The sequence below is a fragment of the Amia ocellicauda genome, chromosome 14 (genome assembly GCF_036373705.1).
Source record: "Amia ocellicauda isolate fAmiCal2 chromosome 14, fAmiCal2.hap1, whole genome shotgun sequence".
In the NCBI taxonomy this organism is placed as follows: domain Eukaryota; kingdom Metazoa; phylum Chordata; class Actinopteri; order Amiiformes; family Amiidae; genus Amia; species Amia ocellicauda.
This window is the reverse complement of record NC_089863.1, coordinates 18,320,791-18,335,363: the sequence shown is the minus strand read 5'-3', so window position 1 is coordinate 18,335,363 and position 14,573 is coordinate 18,320,791. Positions and strand designations below refer to the sequence as shown.

Genomic DNA, 14,573 nt, shown 5'->3' with positions numbered 1-14,573 from the left:
AATGTTCGTCGCTAATGGCCCATTCCACTGAGGTGTGGTCACCAGACCATGCAGGATGCACCCGGGTCTCCAATGAGCAGGGTGTCATTCACCGGAAGACACACCGTTTGTTTTGTAGGCCACATCAGTGGGCCGAACCTGTATGCGGGCAATGAAGTCCAGAAGCACCATATGTGTAGTAAACACCTGTTTAGCCTCCTTGGCATCCTGTGGATAAAGCGCAGTGATGACGGGAAAGGGTGTGTTGCCCTCGGAGAGTGGAACACGAACAAGCCATGAAACAGTCAGTTGTTGTCGTCATAAAGGCTGTCTGGAAATGACAACATATAGCTAGGAGTTCCAAAGCAATACGCAGCCGTTGTGTACTGCTCCTGTGGGCGTAAATCTAAAGCATTGGATAGGTCTGGGGAGAAATCATAAGTGATAATCAGTGGAATGAAAACACAATGAAGCATCAGCAGAGAAAAGGAAGGGAGAAGTTCCCATACAAATATTCAATATGTCATATTAGCCATAATCAAGAGGCCTCACACACCTATGAGATTGTGATTGGGGAGTCCTTGTAACACACTCTCCCAACAGAGGCCTCAAATTTAGTCCGGCTTTTTTCAGACACCACATTCACATTTGCGGGTTTAGGAGGCCTAAGTGCGTTCACACATGCGGGCGAAAAGGCGGCCTAAACGAAATGCATGCCGGGAAGTAAACAAATCTGCTCAAACAAACCAGTGACGCAGGACATTACGTCTGCTTACAGGTGTATGCGATGTATTTATAATCACAACTTATTAATATCGATTGGCTATTGTTCGGTTCTATATTGTATTTGAAAGTAATCTTAACCCTTTGCAGCCAAAGCTTTCTAAAATAATTTAAAATGTGCTGGTTCAATGGGGAATCGGGAATTTATATATTTCCCTTTTCAAATGTCTATCTTCAGTTCTGCAAGTCTAAGTGCTGTTATGCAATTCACCCGAAAGCGAAGCACCTTTATTAGGACATCAGCATTAAATCACAAGAAATCAAAGAAAGCAGCCTCTGTGACGCGTCTATAGTGATATCAGACAGCAGCGCTGGACACTTCCTGCGGTTTCTGTTTTAACTTTATCTTCCATCAGCTTCCAACAGCGCTTTAATTTCTGCATCGTCCCAGTTGTTTCCTCCAACGCCGGCATTTGTGATTGTACTGCTCAGCTCAATATAACTGCATTTCAGATTGCATAGTAAATAGCTGGTCTTATATTAAAATGCACACTCACTTTTAGGCCACCTTTCGGCCGGGTTGAAAGATTTAGGCCGGCCTAAATCTCAAGTGTGAACGGGGTGGGGTCTGAGTAGTTGCTATCTTGTTTCCTCAGATTCCTGTTTCTCTCTTTCTGTCATGTTTCTCTCTCTTTCTGGCTTTCCCTGTCGCTGTCTCTCTCTCTGTCTGTCTGTCTGGTTCTCTCTCTTTCTGTCTCTCTCTCCCTCTTGCTCTCTCCCTGTAGCTGTCTCTCTCTCTCTTCCTCTCCCTCTTTCTGTATCTCTCCTTCTTGCTCTCTCTCCCTCTTTGTCTCTTTCTGTAACTGTCTCTCTCTGCTAATATCGCAAAATGTATTATTACTATTTCCTTTTGCTCTAATACATTTTCCCAACACTTGTTATAATCTATCTATTTATGTGTAACACCTAGTTACAACATTTTTTCCCAATCTTTCCCGTATTTGTGTCCCAGCTGCTACTATTCTATCACCCGACTGCAAAATTTGCAATCCACCTCAGACCCGTGTTACATGAGTAACACCTCAATGATTTAACAATGACAGCTGTAACCATCATAACACCCAACTCGCAGACCCGTAATTACCCAAGTAACACTTTGTTAAAATAATACGCATATTACATATCACTATGCTACAACTGTAGTAGTCATACTGCAAGGAAAACAAAAAAAATACTTGCATGTCAGTGGCATATGCCGGGTCAGTATAACACGCAATTATTATACCTCCAGATCGCAGACTTGGGCACCCGCAACCACACTGCAGTCTCTGTATCCCGACTGCAGTGCCCGAACCACACACTGCCGCGGAGAAATGGCCGAGACACAACCTCACCAATTCCCACAGGATATTGGTGGCCAGGGCATGAAGCCCTATAAACCCGGGACCTTCTGCACTCGGAAACACAAGAATCTCTCCAGACCTACTCCAGTCCTTCTATTCTAGATAGACGGGGGACGGTGCCCCCTAGTGACTATTGATACCCATGCAGAGCACTAATTTACAGGGTGGTATTGAAACTCCTTATCCTGCTCCATACTGGCACCAAAGTCCGGGACACCGAAGCCACCATCCTGCCGACTACGCCAACTGAAGAGTAGAAGAAATCCAGAGAGAGATACACCGATCAGCCATAACATTATGACCACCTGCCTAATATTGTGTTGGTCCCACATTTGCCGCCAAAACAGCCCTGACCCGTCGAGGCATGGACTCCACTAGACCTCTGAAGGTGTGCTGTGCTATCTGGCACCAAGACGTTAGCAGCAGATCCTTTAAGTCCTGTAAGTTGCGAGGTGGGGCCTCCATGGATCGGACTTGTTTGTCCAGCACATCCCACAGATGCTCGATTGGATTGAGATCTGGGGAATTTGGAGGCCAAGTCAACACCTTGAACTCGTGATTCATCAGACCAGGCCACCTTCTTCCATTGCTCCGTGGTCCAGCTCTGATGCTCACGTGCCCATTGTAGGCGCTTTCGGCAGTGGACAGGGGTCAGCATGGGCACCCTGACTGGTCTGCGGCTACGCAGCCCCATACGCAACAAACTGCAACGCACTGTGTGTTCTGACACCTTTCTATCAGAACCAGCATTCACTTTTTCAGCAATTTGAGCTACAGTAGCTCGTCTGTTGGATCGGACCACACGGGCCAGCCTTCGCTCCCCACGTGCATTTATGAGCCTTGGCCGCCCATGACCCTGTCGCCGGTTCACCGCTTTTCCTTCCTTGGAGCACTTTTGATAGGGACTGACCACTGGGAACACCCCACAAGAGCTGCAGTTTTGGAGATGCTCTGACCCAGTCATCTAGCCATCACAATTTGGCCCTTGTCAAAGTCGCTCAGATCCTTACGCTGCCCATTTTTCCTGCTTCTAACACATCAACTTTGAGGACAAAATGTTCACTTGCTGCCTAATATATCCCACCCACTGACAGGTGCCATGATAACGAGATTATCAGTGTTATTCACTTCACCGGTCAGTGGTCATAATGTTATGGCTGATCGGTGTATATATCAAACATAGACTAGCAGCCCACACTGGTCCATACCAGCCCACCGGGGATTCTCCCTCACTTCCCCATTGCCAGTCCACCCCCGATACCGTGTGTTCTAAAGTAAAGCAAGGTACTGTCGACAGTAGTTAAGAGATGGTAAAAGTAATTTAACAGGTTTTACTACCTTGTGTAGTGTAGTAAATATGGTACTGTAGTAATGCAACATAAATGTATCACAAATATATACCGCATATGCAATGATAGCTTATGAAGTACTATGGTAAAGCATAGTGGAGCCCTATGAAATCCACGTTGCAGAGATCACTGACAGAATCATGAAATGTAAGGGGGGGAAAAACTGAATCTGGCACAAAAACACATTACAATACAATGTGGGAAACCCTGCATTCCAGTAGTAACAAAACTTTATTGGAATCCATGTTATGGGCCTATTCTACATTTAGGACAAAGGCATAGAACCTCAGTCATGTTTAACAACCATGAACACAACAGTCAGTGTGTTTGTTTTTAATGTACCAGATTGGAATACAGTTGCACAGCACTTTCAATGCAACCCAAAGGTCCATGACCATCAGTGCTGGCTAATCAGCATCTGTTGCAACCATCACAATGATCCTCATGACACGTATGGCGTTCATGTAACAACCAGGGACATACATTAAAAGGATCAAACAAAGTTTAGAAGTAAACTGGAAACAGTTAAAACATTTCAACAGATGTAATCATTTGAACAAGCAGTTCTCAAATAGCATCTAATTTCAATAACCATAAATATGGGAAAAAACAACTCAAAACATTCTTGGAATTAATAATAATTTTGGAAGCAGAAAACCCAACTTCCACACCCTCGCATCTGCTCCACTCGTGACTGCTCTCATGTCTTCTCAAGACTCCAACATCCCAGAATATCTTCTGATACTGGGCACGGCAGCACAGCCTCTTTCCTGTGTGAATCCACTGGCATTTTATAAAGGTCTGTTGATACACAGTGATTCTCCTCCCACATTAGGTGCAGCAATATGGTCTATCCTGTGTGAATGCGCTGGTGGACCTTAAGATTTTGTGCTAGAGTGAATCTCTTCCCACACTGGGTGCAGCAGTATGGTCTCTCTCCGGTGTGAATGCGCTGGTGGACCTTAAGATTTTGTGCCTGAGTGAATCTCTTCCCACACTGGGTGCAGCAGTATGGTCTCTCTCCGGTGTGAATGCGCTGGTGGACCTTAATATTTTGTGCCTGAGTGAATCTCTTCCCACACTGGCTGCTGGGGTGATGCCGTTTTCCATACCACAGTGGGGGAGGTGAGGAGGGGGAGCTGGAGGAGACAGGTGGTGTAGGGATTCTGGGATTGTGACTCTCCCCTCTCACTGCAGACCCCAGGTCACAGCTACGGTCTGTAATATTGTCAATTTTGAGATTACCAAGTGTCTCTCCTGTAAGAGTCTGTGTTTTTGGCTCCACTGTGTAAACAGACTCCAGTGTATCGTCCTCTGTTTTGATGTGATCAGACACCAGACTGGGTCCACTCTGTGTTCTGGGAGAGCCCGGCTCAGCACCAGCTGCACTGGGTCCACACTCAGACCCCAGAGGCTGGATCCTGGAGAGATCAGCAGTGTGGGTGGAATCCAGGTCAGGGTCACTCTTTATTAACTTTGGTGTGGACTTTGACTCTGCTGTGTCAGACCCCAGTGCCCCGAGTCCCTGTGTTGACCCCTCAGTGTGTGTCTTGTGTCCAGACTCCAGTCCCCTAAGCTCCTCCTCACTCAGTCTGCTCCTGTGCTGCTCAGTCAGGCCCTGGTTGTCTTCAGTAGCTGTGAGCTCTGTGTCCTGCCTTAGACTGGCACCCCACTCCTGATCACAGTGCTGCTGCTCAATGGGAGCCCTTTCCACAGAATCAGGGAGAGCGCTGGCCTCTACAGCTCCTGGGGGAGAGACGACACAGGAGAACAGCACTGAGAACAGCAGCTCTGAAAACTCACACAGTTAATGCAATTACAACATGAGTAATTATATGAGAACATTATTCAGAACAGTATTCAGAAGTCCTAGTAAAGTGTCAAGTCAGCATCTAAACTGGGAGCATGTATGAACTGGCCGCTATATATTTATATATATATATATATATATATATACATACACACATACACACTCACCTAAAGGATTATTAGGAACACCTGTTCAATTTCTCATTAATGCAATTATCTAATCAACCAATCACATGGCAGTTGCTTCAATGCATTTAGGGGTGTGGTCCTGGCCAAGACAATCTCCTGAACTCCAAACTGAATGTCTGAATGGGAAAGAAAGGTGATTTAAGCAATTTTGAGCGTGGCATGGTTGTTGGTGCCAGACGGGCCGGTCTGAGTATTTCACAATCTGCTCAGTTACTGGGATTTTCATGCACAACCATTTCTAGGGTTTACAAAGAATGGTGTGAAAAGGGAAAAACATCCAGTATGCGTCAGTCCTGTGGGCGAAAATGCCTTGTTGATGCTAGAGGTCAGAGGAGAATGGGCCGACTGATTCAAGCTGATAGAAGAGCAACTTTGACTGAAATAACCACTCGTTACAACCGAGGTATGCAGCAAAGCATTTGTGAAGCCACAACACGTACAACCTTGAGGCGGATGGGCTACAACAGCAGAAGACCCCACCGGGTACCACTCATCTCCACTACAAATAGGAAAAAGAGGCTACAATTTGCACAAGCTCACCAAAATTGGACAGTTGAAGACTGGAAAAATGTTGCCTGGTCTGATGAGTCTCGATTTCTGTTGAGACATTCAGATGGTAGAGTCAGAATTTGGCGTAAACAGAATGAGAACATGGATCCATCATGCCTTGTTACCACTGTGCAGGCTGGTGGTGGTGGTGTAATGGTGTGGGGGATGTTTTCTTGGCACACTTTAGGCCCCTTAGTGCCAGTTGGGCATCGTTTAAATGCCACGGCCTACCTGAGCATTGTTTCTGACCATGTCCATCCCTTTATGACCACCATGTACCCATCCTCTGATGGCTACTTCCAGCAGGATAATGCACCATGTCACAAAGGTCGAATCATTTCAAATTGGTTTCTTGAACATGACAATGAGTTCACTGTACTAAACTGGCCCCCACAGTCACCAGATCTCAACCCAATAGAGCATCTTTGGGATGTGGTGGAACGGGAGCTTCGTGCCCTGGATGTGCATCCCACAAATCTCCATCAACTGCAAGATGCTATCCTATCAATATGGGCCAACATTTCTAAAGAATGCTTTCAGCACCTTGTTGAATCAATGCCACGTAGAATTAAGGCAGTTCTGAAGGCAAAAGGGGGTCAAACACAGTATTAGTATGGCGTTCCTAATAATCCTTTAGGTGAGTGTATATATATATAATTCAAATGGATTTCAAGATATCTTGAAATATTTCATCACTAAATACTGTACAGCTGCCTTGGTTTCAATTGCAGATGAGTACATATCATTCGAATGCATCTAAATCAGGCCATTGTCAAGAGATCTGCAGACACTGAAGTGTCGATCAACAGCAGCCCACAGCTCTGTCGCTGGCCCTGCATTCAGCTCACTCTGCTGCATCTCATCTGCTCGTCTGTAGCAAAGCTGAAGAGATTGTCAGCACATCCAGTGGTCAGTATGGTGGCCATTATTGTAGCGACCATTAGTCTTTTCATCTATTTCAAGGGAAAATATTTTCTAATTAGTAAAAGCACAATTTCTTAATTTATGCAGTTTTGCACAGATCTGCTGAATTCCACTGATCCCATTGGTGTAAAGTATGTATTTGTAATAATGATGAAGTTCAGGCACTTAAATGTGCCTTTTTATATATTTAAATTAACTGTTGGGAATTCATTTTTTAGTTTTCTGTGGTCCAGGACTAAAAATCAAAATATAATGTGCTGAAGATCCAGCAGTTTGATTTTCACTCTTTCGTCAATACATTGAGGACGTCAATACTACCGAATAGCATTATACGGTGAAAGTGTACATATACACTACCGGTCAAAAGTTTTAGAACACCCCCATTTTTGAAATTCAAGCACAGGTTTTAGGTACACTACACCATCAAAAGGCACTTGGAAACTGGAGGGAACTGACAGGAAGAGGTCTGGCAGAACCAAAGCCACAACACAATCAGAGGACAAGTTTCTGAGAGTCAACAGCTTGCGTGATAGGCGGCTCACAGGACAGCAGCTTCAAACACAGCTCAACACTGGTCGAAGTGAGCAAGTCTCAGTTTCAACTGTGAAAAGAAGACTTCGAGCTGCAGGTTTGACAGGTCGAGTGGCAGTAAGAAAGCCATTGCTGAGATGGCAAAATAAGAATAAGAGGCTTGCCTGGGCCATGAAGCACCGCCAGTGGACTATTGACTGGAAGGTCTTACAGACTAATCACCATTTCAAATCTTCGGTTCATCACGCAGGGTTTTTGTACGCCGTCAAATAGGCAAAAGGATGGTTCCTCAGTGTATAACACCCAACTGTCAAACATGGAGGAGGTGATGATCTGGGGCTCTATTGCTGGATCCCGAGTCGGCAACTTGCACAGAGTGAGTGGCACCCTGAACCAAAACAGCTACCACAGCATTTTGCAGCGCCATGCAATACCCTCTGGTATACGCCTAGTTGGTCGGGGTTCATCATACAGCAAGATAATGACCCAAAACTTGGGATGAACTGGACAGAAGGGTGAAAGAAAAAGCAACCTACAAGTGCAACACATTTGTGGGAACTTTTGCAACAGTGTTGGGAAGAACTTTCTAAATAATATTTGATTTCCATTGTAGGAAGAATACATTGAGACATTACACTGCATACATTTCAATAAAAACTGGAAGAATGTTCTGGATTATGGCACAATCCTCACAACTAACAAAGACCTGGACTGAAAATTGCCATTTGTAACTGTCTGGATGCAAATACATCTTAAAATATAATAAAGATAAATGCTTTTCTATGCGATGTTGTGTCCATCATTGACTTGATGGCTATGATATTTGTAATTGAATACATCACAGTGTTTATTAAAGCTATTTTAATATTACTTTATACTAACTATATGCACGTTATGCCCCATTATAGACCTGGACATTTATACAACAAATACGCTTCATTTTCCAATAGTATTAAATGTTTGTGCCATTGTGAACTAATGTAAATATTGTAGTGTAGATATCTTTGGAATCATAATCTTATCCAGTAATCAAAAACAAATGCTGATATCCTGGTAACCTTACCCACATGGAAAAAATTGAATTAAAAATTAAAATCATGACTTTGATGCAATTTATATGAAGATTAATTTGATTAACAGGTAAGGCTAATCCACAGCTTTGCATAGAGTAAAATACATTTAATCACTATTACTGTATTTTGTAAATGCTGCGTATAACTTTTTAAAAATACTGTCAAAATAAGTGACAAAAGGGATCCTTTGTTGCTAACTGAAGAAAGGCTTTAAAATGTTAGAAAAGGTTCCAAACTTGGTTTGTTCCAAGTTCCTGTAATAAACAATTACCTAATGTATTTAAAACTAAATAAAAATATATTAGACAAATGGTTACAGACCATTCAAATATATAATATAATATTTTTTGCAGAGCTGTCCATTTACTTTAATTAAACTCTTGATGTAATCTTGTGACTTCCTCCCCATACATGTCTTTTATTCTTCTTCTACCGCAGTTATGCCAAAACCACTAACCAGATGTGATGAACGTACTTGTGCTGCCATCCCTTGTTTAAAAACGTCGCTAATATGTGTAGTACTGCGTGTGCAGTACAGAGTGCGTAGAACAGAGGGCACATGTGGTACCTGATGTAGTGAAGTCCTGCAACCTGTAGGCAGACTGGCAGCTGATGGAGCAGAAGAGCTCGGTGACGCCCTCGGGACTGGTGTTCTCCAACATCTTGGCAGAGGAGCGCAGCGACTGACACACTGTGCAGGGCATCACCTTCCCACTCTGAAACACACACACGTATGTTACACAATACACAAGCACATGTATGCGAAAAGACCACAGTACCCACACGCACTGCAGTTACAGAGATTGGGGTCGGCATGGAGAAGAGACAGACTACAGCCTACAGACAGACCCAGCGAGTTTACCAGCTTGTACGCGGTGATGCAGGCGGGACTGCAGAACTTCTTTGTGGTGCCCTCGATCTGCAGCACGTGGCACTGCCCCCCCCCACTGTGGCCCCCGCAGTTCTCACAGCAGTCAATGGCGAGGTTGTTGACGGAGCGGAAGCAGGAGAAGCAGGAGTCGCTGCACAGCTTGTGCACCACACCCTGGTAGTTCACCTCATGACTTATCTGTGTTGGGGGTGAGACAGACAGATGACAACATGTACACAAATATTTGAATTAAAATCAGATAAATATGTATTAATACATTTTATTCAGAGTGTGAGTGTCTGTACACGTGACATCAGTGTATGCATGTGCGAGTGTGCAACCACGAGGGGGGTTTGTGCACACAGTATAGGTGCTACCATACTTGGGGTCCCGATGCAGACTTGAGCAAGGGCCAGGGGTGCAGGCCATTGTCAGGCGCGGGGGGTGGGGGGGTATGCGTATGTGAGGGTGCGTGTCTGTGAGCGTCGGTCTGTGCGAGTGTGCATGTCTCACTATTGCTCTCCTGCGGCACATGCTGCACTCGACGGCCTGAGTGGACACCGTGGTCTTGTGCTCACAGTTGAATGCAGACAGACAGGGCGTGCTGCAGAAATCCTTCACTGTCCCCACAGTGTCCACAGGGGCCGAGATCACATTCTTATCGATCTCCCTGAGAGACAGGCAAAAGAAAGAGAGAGAGAGGTCAGATACAGAGGACGCACACAAATGCACAGACAGACAAGATGCACTCCCCCCCACTCTGCCAGCCCCCCAGCTCACTTGAGGCAGAAGTGGCAGGTCTTCCTCAGCACGGTGCGCACGGCGGGAGCCTTGTAGCTGGTCAGACACTGTGTGGAGCAGAACAGCTGCATGGAGTCCTTGTGCTGGTAAGCCATCTGGCCTTTCTTCAGCAGCACCTTACAGGCAGAGCACGTCAGCCGGTTGGCTGGGGGTGCCGAGGCAGCGGGGCCGGGGGACAGTGGGGCCTGGTGGTCGGCAGGCACCGTCAGAAGCCTGGGCTGGATAGGCACCCCCAATGCCTCCCCCACCCCTGGTGCCGGTCCGGACACGGTGGGGTAATGAGGGGGGACTGCAGGGGCTGGAGAGGTGGTGGGGGCAGAGAAAATGTGGGGGGGAGACAGGGTTAGATGTGACTGCAGTACTGCTCCACTGCATAGAGTCCAGTCCGACAGACCAGCTTTCACTGGGCACACTTCCCTCCCTGTCCTTACATACCTCCCTCCATCTCTTCGGCTGTGTGTCCTACCAAAGAGAACACTGCGCTGATCTTCAGCTCCTCTGCAGCATTGAACTCCTGCACAACAACGACAAAACGTCAAACCATCGTTACTCAACAACAACCACAATAACAGCAGCGAATGCGTTTCACACAATAATGACAACCACTAACCACCTGAAAACACCAGCAACATCAACAGCCCCGACACCGGACAGCATGAGGCACAGAGAAAGACAGACAGATACAGACACAGACAGAGACAGACCTTTGTGTGTGAGGTGGGGCCAGTGTATAGCGGCTCATCCTTGATGCGGAGTTCGGGCGGGAAGGAGGCCCCGCTGTCCTGTATCCGCCTTGAGTGGCATTATGACCAGTGACAGATTTTTGGTATCAATATACCATTGAAGGATTCACCGGGTGATCGGTATAACCGTATTGGGGAGGGAGTCTTCAGTGTTTTAAGTGTTACAAACGTGTGCTTTCAGTGATGTGTATGTGGAGGTTCTGTGCCAAAAAATACCAACATGACTGTCTGGCTTTAATGATAATCAGAGTTGCAATGTTTCACTATTCGTTTTAAAAACTATTTATAAATGGAGCCTGAGGTACCTGTCAATTTATTATGCAATTTTCATCACAAGTTTTTAATCACAAACAATAAGGTTTTTGTTTGGAAATCACTACTTGAGCTGTGCTAAAAACAAACCGCGCTATAATCATAAATAACAGATACAGTAAGTATTCAACTCAGCAGCTACATAAATAAAACCTGATCATTTTAAATTTAGATTGAATACTTAATGACCTACAATGATTGTAAAACAGCCTTTAAAGAGTGGGTGACTGCTGGATTTAATTAATCTCACTATTTTTTATCAATAACTCCGGCAAATGGTTGTACCTAAGCAGGCTTCCTATAGAAACTATGGAAATACCGGCATCACTCCGTCGGCTTGTTTCCATGGGGTGCCTTCAAGTCTCAGACAGAGAGACAGACACACTCAGACGCTACCGGGAGACGGGTCAGGACGCCGGGAGACTGCCTCCCCCTCCTCGCAGCAGTAGCGCAGTGTTACTCACCCTGTACGGACTGTCTGGCCGCCTGGTCATCACAGGATCCCTCTCCTGCAGCTTCTCACTGTCCGACCCTGAGACAGATGGACAGGGAGAGAGGGACACAGAGAGAGACAATCAACAATCTCTATAGAGACATGATTTGCATGTAGTGGTGTAGTACATGTTGGGTAGTACAGTGTGTCATGCAGCTAATATACACTGCTCAAAAAAATTAAGGGAACACGTAATCACAGTATAACACAAAGGGATAAACTTCAGGGATATCCATCTGTCCAGCTAGGAAGCCTAAGCGATTGTGACTCAATGTCACCTGTTTTGGTGCAAATGAAAGTGACAACAGGTGCACTGGAGAGGCAACAGCAAGAAAGGGAATGGTTTTGCAGGCGGTGGCCACAGACAATTGCTCTCTCCTTACACTTCCTGACTAATTCTTCTCTAATTTTGCATTTTGCGCATGTCCTTGTCACTACTAGTAACATGAGGCGGTACCTGCAGCCCATTCAGGTTGCACAGGTAGTCCAGCTCCTCCAGGATAGCACATCCATACGTGCCCTTGCAAGAAGGTTTGCTGTGTCTCCCAGTACGGTCTCAAGAGCATGGAGGAGATACCAAGAGACGGGCCGTTACACGAGGAGAGATGGACAGGGCCATAGAAGTGCATCAACCCAGCAGCAGGACCGGTATCTGCTCCTTTGTGTGAGGAGGAACAGGAGGAGCAAAGCCAGAGCCCTACAAAATGACCTCCAGCGGCTACTGGTGTGCATGTTTCTGACCAAACTGTCAGACAGACTCCATGAGGGTAACATGAGATCCCGATGTCCTCTAGTGGGACCTGTGCTCACAGCCCAGCACCATTCATCTTGTTAGGGTTTCAAACAAAATACATGTTAATATAAATATGAACGTGTGGGACATGGCGGGTTCCGTGTGATGATCCAACGTCGTGCGCGTCTATTGGCGGGTCAGTGTTACGGTAACGGACTTTATACGAGTTTAAACTGCGGCGCCGGAGAAACAGCCGGGAAACCAGCGCGTCGACACGCAAACCTCGACACCGACAGCAGAGACGGAACAGACGGAACAAACACACGACACGTTACCAGCGCCGGCGGCCCGGGCCTCCCCCTCCGTCCGGCCGCAGCTCCACTCTCTCCTCCCGGCTCCTCGGCTCTGCACAGGCGGCCCGTCCGCTCCGGAGCTCCAGTGACACACAGCCGCCTCCCCCGCCACCATGAGCTCCTGCAGCCTCCGCCTCAGCGCCTCGTTTTCTCTCTGTCTGCGGGTTATTTCCACCCGGGACTCCGACACCGTCTCTTCCACCGCCTTCCAGATCTCACACAGGGCGGCTCTCATCAGCTCGGCCAGCGCCGAGGACAGGCGGCCGCTCAGAGCCGCGGACACCGACATGCTGTGTGTAAGAGGTGAGTAGTTACTCAGTGCGGGTCAGTACTGTGTGAGTCCGTGTTGAGTAGAAAGTGAAGCCGCTGCTTCTACTTGTTTCCCTCGGTTTGAACTGGAGCACAAACTCCGCCCCTTATCTGCTCAGCACAGAAGTAGAGCGGTTTCTACAGCCTGACGTCATCATAGCGCATCCACAGAAACGCCATCTTGGTGGGGTGAGGGAGACAGGAGCACTGAGTACAGTACATACACAATGCATACATACATACGTCAGAGTAGCACGTCGAGGCTACCTGCCTCTGCAACAAACGCGCTGCAGCAGCTTGTAAGTATATTTTCAGGTAGTACTGGAAACTATAATCATGAACAGTACATTCCCACCTGCTATTGCACAAATCGGATGGTTAAACCACATGTGAATCAATGTGAAATTAATGAGTGGAGCTGCTATATGGGCTCAAATTAGCGCCATAAGTAACACATTCAAAATAAAAAATATTGTAAACAAACAAAAATAAAGTTGAGACAAAATTGATGTTGCGATCAAAAATAAAACAATCGAAAGCAAAATGTATAGAATTTAAACCAAAATAATTATATCAAAAGCAAAAAATAAATAATTGAAAGGAAATAATGTTAAAGTGAGAGCACTGGACTGGAGTCACTGTCCTTGGTTGCGATGCTGCGAGCCTCCAGTTTCTTTGCTTTCGTTTTGTTTCCCGTTTAAGAGTTTTGGCACTGTTTTGTCGTGAGAGTGGGGCTTAGAGGGAGGCGTAGGTCATGGCTCTCCATTGGTCCACTCCTTAGAAACATCCTGTGTGTGCCCTGCACTGCCCTGCAGTCAAAAGCTGGAAAATGACTGGATCCCACCGCCATTTGAGTCCATACATACAGCACTGAAACAAAACACAGGATTCACCTGCTACGTGCACAGTAACATGTTTAATATCATGTTCATATTCCTTTAACCTGCAGAGCACTTTGGAGGGTCATCGCATTCATTAAGAGCATGTGAAGAGTCAAAGAAATCCGGCGAGAAATATATGTTTCCAATCAAAGGTTTTTAATACATGCAGCTGCAAGGAAGAGGTTCAAGAGGCGATCTCAAGAACAGTCTTAGAGAAGATACAAACTACAGGCAATTGTATGCCGACCACACAGGAGAGAGAGATAACAGGACCCACATGTCTGTCCCGTGATGAGTGCAAGTTTGGTTTCTGCCTGACAACTCGTTAGGAAAACCCATATATGGTTAAACTGGGGAAAATTAAAGCATACATAATGTTAAATATAATGGGGGTTCGTATGATGTATCAAGCCCAAATTGCTGGAGAAAACTGGTTCTTATCAGACTTTGTTCCTCTAGGTATCAGGGTTGCACTATAGCACAGTACCGTAACACAGCAAGCCCGCAAGACAGTCACCTTGTTCACACAAACACACAGGGAGAGAAAT

At 46.1% G+C, this 14,573-nt stretch overlaps 1 protein-coding gene across 1 annotated transcript in view; it reads right to left on the bottom strand.

Moving 5' to 3' along the window:
- The window catches only part of LOC136767749 (zinc finger protein 271), a 62,453-nt gene extending 49,196 nt beyond the window's left edge, over window positions 1–13,257 (bottom strand). Inside the window, exons 1-7 of the mRNA XM_066721718.1 lie at window positions 12,818–13,257; window positions 11,721–11,788; window positions 10,637–10,715; window positions 10,181–10,499; window positions 9,914–10,070; window positions 9,392–9,598; window positions 9,098–9,245 (exon numbers count right to left, since the gene is read on the bottom strand). Of these exons, the coding sequence (XP_066577815.1) occupies window positions 9,098–9,245; window positions 9,392–9,598; window positions 9,914–10,070; window positions 10,181–10,499; window positions 10,637–10,715; window positions 11,721–11,788; window positions 12,818–13,124 (1,285 nt within the window). The 5' untranslated portion in view covers window positions 13,125–13,257. The remainder of the gene's footprint in view (window positions 1–9,097; window positions 9,246–9,391; window positions 9,599–9,913; window positions 10,071–10,180; window positions 10,500–10,636; window positions 10,716–11,720; window positions 11,789–12,817) is intronic.
- Window positions 13,258–14,573: the final 1,316 nt, after the last annotated feature.